Below are 10,000 nucleotides of genomic sequence, written 5' to 3'. Positions count from 1 at the left end.
GATGATTGATGAGAAGGGTCTGTCCGACGTGGCAAAAGGAAAATAACCGGGTGAGTATGGATTTACCGAAGCTCACGGGAAACCTCAGAGACTTTGAGGGCGTTCTGTTACGTCTAGGACGCATGGTTGCGATTGTTGTGTTCCTTCCAAGGCAGAAGACAATCAGGAGCGGCGTACAGGTAAGATTTAAGCATTTTAATAAATAAAAGGCAGGACAAAAATACGAAACTGAGGACGCTAGCAAGCGTGGAGCTAAATAAAAACCAAAATGTCACCAAGGGTGATAAACAAGGAATGCGAGCGTGCGCAAACTTACTACAACGAGCAGAAAACCAGGGAGAACGTAAATGTTGCATAAAGCAAACATTGACCCAGCACTTACTGCTGGGTGACAGGAAACTATAAAGGGGAGTGATTAGCCAAAACACCTGGTGGAAACACTAGTTGCCAAAACTAAGACAGGTGAGGAGAATCAGTGCCCATGGAAACCAGCAGTAAACAGGGAAAGAGGGTGCACCCAGGAAACAGACTAAAGCAGAAACATAACCAACATAAATCATGCCATGATCCGGGTAACGGATCATGACACGTTCTCAGCGTTGGCATCATATGGTGTCGTATAAAGGCATACCTGCCAACTTTTGAAATCAGAAAAACCTAGTAGCCAGGGTCCAGGGGCCGCAGGCCCCGGTAGGTCCAGGACAAAGTCCTGGTGGGGGGTTCAGGCTTCGCCCCCCCCGACGCAAAATGATTATTAGCATTCAGACAGGTTAAAATGTTGCTAAAAGCATCACTTTTCTATCAGTCACAGTGACTTTTCAAAACAAAAATATTACAGCAAAAATCATATGGGTTGATTGACATGTTTATTCTGTAAGCTAACTTCAATAGTTTGAAATTATTTTGACAGTTAATGCCAGTTATCCTGTCAACCTTTCACAAGACTTCAATTTGTTCATTGAAAGTATAAACAGTATAAACACTTTTTACAGTAAACAAATGGTAAAACAGTACTAAACAATTCCATTAAAAAAAAAAATTGGTGTCATTATTAACTTTCTGTCCAAGCTTGTATAATCTACTGCCTTGTTCAATTGTAAAAAATATTCTGTGCCTAAAATTCACATTTCTATCACAATTATCATACTGTAAACATGGTAAGCTAACTTCACTAAAATTAATAGTCATGTCAATAGCATGGAATTACAATTCAAATGTACTTTTTTTGTAAAGAATTCAAAATATGAAAAATTCATGAAAATGAATTGAAGCCATCAGACACTTGAAAAGTGGCACATCACATCTCTAATGTAATCATTTGAACTTTTCAACAGAAATAGCACTGCAAAAATATTAAGGACATACTTCTGTATTTTGGTAGTTATGCTGTCAACATTTAACAAGATTTCTTCAACTTGGACTTGAAAGCATAAATAGTATAAACACTTTTAACAGTATAACAGTACTAAACAATTCCAATAGATAACATTGGTGTCATTACCTTTTTGTGGCTAAAATCCAAATTTAGCAACGGCATTAGACTTGTGTTTTTTTCCCCCAACGTGGTCTTTTACATCGCTAATTCCTCCGTGTCCGATCGAAAAATCTTGTCTGCACAAGGTGCAATTCGCGTAGTTTTCACCCTTTTTGGAACGGATAATTATTCCCGGATAGGCTTTTGAATATTCTTCACGGAATGACTGCAGTTTTCTTTTCGGTTTAAGACTCGTTTGCGATTTTTCTCCGGCTGATTCCATGATCGTTCGCTCGTTTGGAAACAATGGCAACTGGTGCCTCGTGCTTGGCAGCGGTGCTATAAATAGCCTCGCGCACGGCATTCGGAATGGCTCGATAGGAAGTTACGGGAAGCAGTGTCGATTGTCATTGTTGTTACGCGATTTCGTGAATAAAACTTTTTAAAAAATTATTTTTTTTAATTAATGAAAAACCGTATTTTTTATCACTGCAACCGTAACCCGGAATAGGTTGATGAAAACCGCACTAATTACGGGAAAACCGGAGTAGTTGGCAGGTATGTAAAGGGTAGTCCTTAGGAAAGTTTGTACCTTCTCTATACATCAAAGGCTATTTTTCGCAGCGTCAATTAATATGCAAGCGGAATTACCCCCCTGAGAGTTGCCAATCAGGACTTAGTTTCAAGGTTTCTCACATATGTTGACATTGTAGTCTATCATGTGCTGGCAGACCCAGCGGAGCACCCTTAATCTCACTGTGAGGAATAGCATTAACAGAAGAAAAGATCAGTTCTGGAATTTAAACCCAACAAAAGCAGAAGGTTTAACAACTTCCTGAAATAAATGAAACATCAAGACGATCTAATTTGTGCAATTTCACTCCAGGCATTTCTTATCGTAATCCATAACCCAGCGTATTATTAATTTGGGACATTTCTTTTTTATCTGTATTATTGTAGTTTTCAAACAAACTAAGCTGTTTGGTTTTTCTTACTAAAATGGCCCTTGACATGTTCTGAAAATTAAATAAATCAATTATTGAGATATTTTAAATACAACACCATTGGCGTTGTTAGGCCTATTTTAGGGGGGCTTAAGCTCCTTCTTCACCACAACGGATCGATACAGCGTCCGCATTACTGAAGACGCCGCACCGATCCGCCTGTCAATCTCACGGTCCACTCTTCCCTCACTCGTGAACAAGACTTTGAGGTACTTGAACTCCTCCACTTGGTGCAAGATCTCCTCCCCAACCCGGAGATGGCACTCCACCCTTGGAGGTGCTGATTCTCATCCCAGTCGCTTCACACTCGGCTGCGAACCGATCCAGTGAGAGCTGAAGATCTTGGCCAGATGAAGCCATCAGGACCACATAATCTGTAAAAAGCAGAGACCTAATCCTGCAGCCACCAAACAGGATCCCCTCAACGCCTTGACTGCGCCTAGAAATTCTGTCCATAAAAGTCATGAACAGAATTGGTGACAAAGGGCAGCCTTGGCGGAGTCCAACCCTCACTGGAAACGTGTCCGACTTACTGCCGGCAATGCGGACCAAGCTCTGACACTGATCTGACACAATCAGACAGTCCAATACCCCATACTCTCTGAGCACTCCCCACAGGACTTCCCGAGGGACACGGTCGAATGCCTTCTCCAAGTCCACAAAGCACATGTAGACTGGTTGGGCAAACTCCCATGCACCCTCAAAGACCCTGCCGAGAGTATAGAGCTGGTCCACAGTTCCACGACCAGGACGAAAACCACACTGTTCCTCCTGAATCCGAGGTTCGACTATCCGGCGTAGCCTCCTCTCCAGTACACCTGAATAGACCTTACCGGGAAAGGCTGAGGAGTGTGATCCCACGATAGTTAGAACACACCCTCAGGTTCCCCTTCTTAAAGAGAGGAACCACCACCCCGGTCTGCCAATCCAGAGGCACCGCCCCCGATGTCCACGCGATGCTGCAGAGTCTTGTCAACCAAGACAGCCCCACAGCATCCAGAGCCCCAAGGAACTCTGAGCGGATCTCATCCACCCCCGGGGCCTTGCCACCGAGGAGCCCCCCAACTACCTCAGCAACCTCAGCCCCAGAAATAGAAGAGCTCACCACAGATTCCCCAGGCACTGCCTCCTCATACACTCTTAGAAATAAGGGTTCTAAAAGGGTTCTTCTACAAGGGCTGAGGTTCTAACTGGAACCATTTGCTTCTGAAAAACCCTTTCCCGGAGAAAGGGTTTTTCAAGGGTTCTTGGTAACGCTAATGGTTCCAGTAAGAACCATTTTGATCCAGAGAACCCTTTAAAACCCCTTTTCTGAATAATTGGTTTTAAAAGGGTTCTCACTAACACTAAGGGTTCCAGTAAGAACTATTTTGATCCAGAGAACCGTTTTTGGAAGAAAGAGTTCTTCAGGGATTGTTGAAAGCATGGGTAAGATCCTGTGTCACCAGGGACATACTTCCTGATAACATTTGCCAATAATGGTGCCAATCTTTAAATAAATGTTTTTCTCATTCAAATGTTTTGAATGTTTGTTCAATGTCAACATGATAAATGACCACAATATAATATGAACTAAACTGATCTGTAGAATACAATATGGTTCTTTATAGAACCCTCAGAAGACAAGACGGTTATCGGTGAAAACCTTTGAAAAGGGATGTTTTTAGAACCCCCTGTGTCAGGTCTAGATGAAACCCTTGAAACATGAAAGAGTTCTTTGTGGAACTCCCTGTGTGGGTTCTAGATGAAACCCTTGAAACATGAAAGGGTTCTTAGTGGAACTCCCTGCATGGGTTCTAGATGAAACCCTTGAAACATGAAAGGGTTCTTAGTGGAACTCCCTGCATGGGTTCTAGATGAAACCCTTGACAAACGAAAGGGTTCTTAGTGGAACTCCCTGTGTGGGTTCTAAATGAAACCCTTGAAATACGAAAGGGTTCTTAGCGGAACTCCCTGTGTGGGTTCTAAATGAAACCCTTGAAATACGAAAGGGTTCTTAGTGGAACTCCCTGTGTGGGTTCTAAATGAAACCCTTGAAATACGAAAGGGTTCTTAGTGGAACTCCCTGTGTGGGTTCTAAATGAAACCCTTGAAATACGAAAGGGTTCTTAGTGGAACTCCCTGTGTGGGTTCTAGATGAAACCCTTGAAACATGAAAGGGTTCTTGGTGGAACTCCCTGCGTGGGTTCTTTGTAGAACCTCTCATGGGGGGTTCTGGGTGGAACCTTACACACACAGTTCTAGGTAGAACCCTCCAAAAGGGTTCCAGGTGGAACCTTTATAAAAAGGTTCTACCTGGAGCCAAAAAGGGTTCTCCTATGAGGACGAGCAGAAGAACCTTATATGGTTCTACTTAGCACTTTTATTTCTAAGAGTGTAGGAAGACGTGTTGGTGGGATTGAGGAGGTCTTCGAAGTATTCCCTCCACCGATCCACAACTTCCGCAGTCGAGGTCAGCAGAACACCATCCTCGCCATACACGGTGTTGACACTGCACTGCTTCCCCTTCCTGAGGCGGCGGATGGTGGTCCAGAATTGCTTCGAAGCCGTCCGGAAGTCGTTTTCCATGGCTTCCCCGAACTCCTCCCATGTCCGAGTTTTTGCCTCTGCGACCGCTGAAGCCGCACACCGCTAATCCTCGTCTCCATGGAGACAAATAAAGTAAGTTTCTTACAAGTATCATTATCACTGCAGGACGAGGAATAGCTAAACATGCTTCACTACACACCGTAGGAGGATACAATAGCTCACCGGCGTCACAATGTAAACAAACGCCATGGGTGGATCTACACCTGACATCCACTGTAATGATACCAAGTACAATAGTGTATCCACGTAGTTGATACTACTATGATTACATTGATATTTTTTAGCATCACAAAATCTTTTTTTTGTTTTCATAAAATGCATATTATGTTTATAAAGTCAGGAAATACGTCCCTGGACACATGAGGACTTTGAATATGACCAATGTATGATCCTGTAGCTACTTGGTGTGATACCTAAATGTGTGGTATCATCCAAAACGAATGAAGAGAAGAATAAGTGATTTTCACATTTTAACAGAAGTGTTAGATCCGAGGACAAAGCTACGAACAATGGGAGAGCGGGCTTTCTGCTCCGTCGCTCCCGGTCTGTGGAACGCTCTCCCTGACCACCTGAGGGCACCACAGACTGTGGATGCTTTTAAAACCCTTCTTTTTTTTTTTTTTTTTTTTTTTTTTTTTAAAGCCTTTTTTTTTTTAGATATATGCATACTAGTTTTAGCTATTTGGCTGTTCTATTTTTTTTATTTATTTATTTGTTATTATCTTTTTATTTTTTTATTTTATTTATTTTTTTATACACTGTAGCACTTTGAGGTTGTTTACTCAATGTAAAGTGCTTTTTTACAAATAAAATCTATTATTATTATTATAGATAGAACATGTTGGAACAGAAAATAAGCAGATATTAACAGTAAATGAAAAAGTTGATTAATTATAATTTTTTTACAGTTTGTCCCTCATAATGTGTACAAAATAATAGGTGTGTAAATGACACAATATTAAGTTAAGTTAAAGTACCAATGATTGTCACACTAGGTGTGGTGAAATTTGTCCTCTGCATTTGACCCATCACCCTTGTTCACCCCCTGGGAGGTGAGGGGAGCAGTGGGCAGCAGCGGTGCCGCGCCCGGGAATCATTTTTGGTGATTTAACCCCCAATTCCAACCCTTGATGCTGAGTGCCAAGCAGTGTTTACTTACTACTAAAAGACAAGTTGTCTAGTATGTTCACTATTTTATTTAAGGACTAAATTGCAATAATAAACATATGTTTCATGTACCCTAAGATCTTTTGTTAAAATAAAGACAATAATGAAATACATTTTGGTACCGGTTCCAAAATATTGGTATGGAGACAACCCTGCATGGACTTAATGTTTGTGTATGACATTCGGGGGAGAAGGTGAAACATGACTTCAATATATTAAGTGCCAAGGTGTAAAGGGACACCTTTACACAGAGGTGACAGCCAATCAGCTGTTGGGATGATTGATGGCAGTCTTGGCAGGGAAATGAGGTGGATGTCCTTTCCCTGATGACATCATATGAAATAAACAAAGGATGCTTACCACTATTTAAAGAACTACAGGACACTTCTACTACTCAACCTACTCAGTGGCCTCGTGGTTAGAGTGTCCGCCCTGAGATGGGTAGGTCGTGAGTTCAAACCCCGGCCGAGTCATACCAAAGACTATAAAACGGGAGCCATTACGTCCCTGCTTGGGTTGGAATTGGGGGTTAAATCACCAAAAATGATTCATGGGCGCGGTCACCGCTGCTGCTCACTGCTCCCCTCACCTCCCAGGGGGTGATCAAGGGTGATGGGTCCATCTGTCACACTCATAAATTGTCGGAAACTAACAAACGATGATATAAATTGGTGGGCCGCGAGAAATATCTTGTTTCTCAGCTGTTGTAATACCCTTTTCCACCACTTGTGGCAGTAATGACAATATCAAACAAACAGAAGAAGTCATAGAGAAGTTTCTTAGGTGCAAAAATGACGACTAAAGTGGCAAAGCTGTTTTCATTTGCACTTCAATTTTTTTTTGACAGTTTAACAAACATCCATCCATCCATCCATTTTTCTACCGCTTATTCCCTTTGGGGTCGCTGGAGCCTATCTCAGCTACAATCGGGAAGGCGGGGTACACCCTGGACAAGTCGCCACCTCATCGCAGGGCCAAGTTTAACAAACATATACAGTGGGGCAAAAAAGTATTTAGTCAGCCACCGATTGTGCAAGTTCTCCCACTTAAAATGATGACAGAGGTCTGTCATTTTCATCATAGGTACACTTCAACTGTGAGAGACAGAATGTGAAAATAAATCCAGGAATTCACATTGTAGGAATTTTAAAGAATTTATTTGTAAATTATGGTGGAAAATAAGTATTTGGTCACTTCAAACAAGGAAGATCTCTGGCTCTCACAGACCTGTAACTTCTTCTTTAAGAAGCTCTTCTGTCCTCCACTCGTTACCTGTATTAATGGCACCTGTTTGAACTGGTTATCTGTATAAAAGACACCTGTCCACAGCCTCAAACAGTCAGACTCCAAACTCCACTATGGCCAAGACCAAAGAGCTGTCGAAGGACACCAGGAAAAGAATTGTAGACCTGCACCAGACTGTGAAGAGTGAATCTACAATAGGCAAGCAGCTTGGTGTGAAAAAATCAACTGTGGGAGCAATTATCAGAAAATGGAAGACATGCAAGACCACTGATAATCTCCCTCGATCTGGGGCTCCACGCAAGATCTCATCCCGTGGGGTCAAAATGATCATGAGAACGGTGAGCAAAAATCCCAGAACCACACGGGGGACCTGGTGAATGACCTGCAGAGAGCTGGGACCAAAGTAACAAAGGTTACCATCAGTAACACACTACGCCGACAGGGAATCAAATCCTGCAGTGCCAGACGTGTCCCCCTGCTTAAGCCAGCCCGTCTGAAGTTTGCCAGAGAGCACATGAATGATACAGCAGAGGATTGGGAGAATGTCATGTGGTCAGATGAAACCAAAATAGAACTTTTTGGTATAAACTCAACTCGTCGCGTTTGGAGGAAGAAGAATACTGAGTTGCATCCCAAGAACACCATACCTACTGTGAAGCATGGGGGTGGAAACATCATGCTTTGGGGCTGTTTTTCTGCTAAGGGGACAGGCCGACTGATCCGTGTTAAGGAAAGAATGAATGGGGCCATGTATCGTGAGATTTTGAGCCAAAACCTCCTTCCATCAGTGAGAGCTTTGAAGATGAAACGTGGCTGGGTCTTCCAGCATGACAATGATCCCAAACACACCGCCCGGGCAACGAAGGAGTGGCTCCGTAAGAAGCATTTGAAAGTCCTGGAGTGGCCTAGCCAGTCTCCAGACCTCAACCCCATAGAAAATCTGTGGAGGGAGTTGAAAGTCTGTGTTGCTCGGCGACAGCCCCAAAACATCACTGCTCTCGAGAAGATCTGCATGGACGAATGGGCCAAAATACCAGCTACTGTGTGTGCAAACCTGGTAAAGACCTATAGTAATCGTTTGACCTCTGTAATATAACCTTTGTTGGCAATAAAGTATTGAGTTGAATTTTTGTTATTGACCAAATACTTATTTTCCACCATAATTTACAAATAAATTCTTTAAAAATCCTACAATGTGAATTCCTGGATTTTTCCACATTCTGTCTCTCACAGTTGAAGTGTACCTATGATGAAAATGACAGACCTCTGTCATCATTTTAAGTGGGAGAACTTGCACAATTGGTGGCTGACTAAATACTTTTTTGCCCCACTGTATCTAAAAAAAATGCTTTTTTTTTTTTTAAAAAGAAGGGTTTTTAAACCTTTTTTAAAAGCATCCACAGTCTGAGGTGCCCTCAGGTGGTCAGGGAGAGCGTTCCACAGACTGGGAGCGGCGGAACAGAAAGCCCGGTCTCCCATTGTTCGTAGCTTTGTCCTCGGAGGTTAGCCTGTCCGGAGCGGAGGTGTCTTGTGAAGGATTTGAGGGTGAGTACTTCTTTGAGGTAGAGGGGGGGGCATTTCCTCGTACCCTTCTTCAGTGCTAGTTACTTATTGAGTGCATGCCATAGTGTTATGTTGCTTTCTTAGTTACTGCTCGACCTGGGTTAACTTTGCTTCTGCCTGACGTCCTGCTTGCACTTTGCCTACCTTCTCTGCCTCCTGGGATCAGTATGAGTCACGTTTTTGTTTTTTTCCTTCCTGGAACATCAAATTTGAGCATCATCTTCTCTCAAAAGTGGGGCAAACAAGTGAGGGAGATCTGGTGGTCATAATCAGGCTCTAGGCGCACATTTTACTGTTGGAACAATATTAAAAAAAAGTCTGTTTTTCATCATAAGGGGCCTTTAAAATTGATGTGTTGAAATCGTTTGTTTCCTCTAAAGGATTATTGTGGCTATGTTGTGGAGAAGTGTAGAGTACCTGGTGTTGGCGTGGCTGGCTGCTGGTCGTGCTCCTCGTGCCACTGAATGGTGCGGTGGTAGCTCAGCATCACTTCCCACAATGCCTTGCACAGGTCGGTCAAACACGGGATGTAGCTGTCCAGAGTGATGTGCTGCAAACACAGATATTGTTCCATAGAGGAGAAGAATTAAAGGTTAAAATGGCATTATAACATGTGCTGTTGTACTCTGCATCATTTAATAATAATAATAATAATAATAGATTTTTGTAATTAATGCTCATGGTTGTTAATCACGGACACTGCATAGTCCAGTCTACACGTATCTCTTATGTGTGACTGCCATCTACTGGTCACACTTATCATTTCACCATGTACCAAAATACAAACCCCGTTTCCATATGAGTTGGGAAATTGTGTTAGATGTAAATATAAACGGAAATACAATGATTTGCAAATCATTTTCAACCCATATTCAGTTGAATATGCTACAAAGACAACATATTTGATGTTCAAACTCATAAACATTTTTTTTTTTTTTTGCAAATAATCATTAACTTT

The 10,000-nt window shown here is 42.3% G+C and overlaps 1 protein-coding gene across 3 annotated transcripts in view; it reads right to left on the bottom strand.

The window, feature by feature from the left end:
* The window catches only part of vps50 (VPS50 EARP/GARPII complex subunit), a 421,495-nt gene that overhangs the window by 200,937 nt on the left and 210,558 nt on the right, over nucleotides 1-10,000 (bottom strand). For all 3 annotated transcript variants that reach the window (XM_061983218.1, XM_061983220.1, XM_061983219.1), the window contains exon 13: nucleotides 9,460-9,592. In XM_061983218.1, the coding sequence (XP_061839202.1) occupies nucleotides 9,460-9,592 (133 nt within the window). The remainder of the gene's footprint in view (nucleotides 1-9,459; nucleotides 9,593-10,000) is intronic.

The sequence above is a fragment of the Nerophis lumbriciformis genome, linkage group LG21 (assembly GCF_033978685.3).
Source record: "Nerophis lumbriciformis linkage group LG21, RoL_Nlum_v2.1, whole genome shotgun sequence".
Taxonomy (NCBI): domain Eukaryota; kingdom Metazoa; phylum Chordata; class Actinopteri; order Syngnathiformes; family Syngnathidae; genus Nerophis; species Nerophis lumbriciformis.
This window is presented reverse-complemented; position numbering and strand designations above follow the sequence as displayed.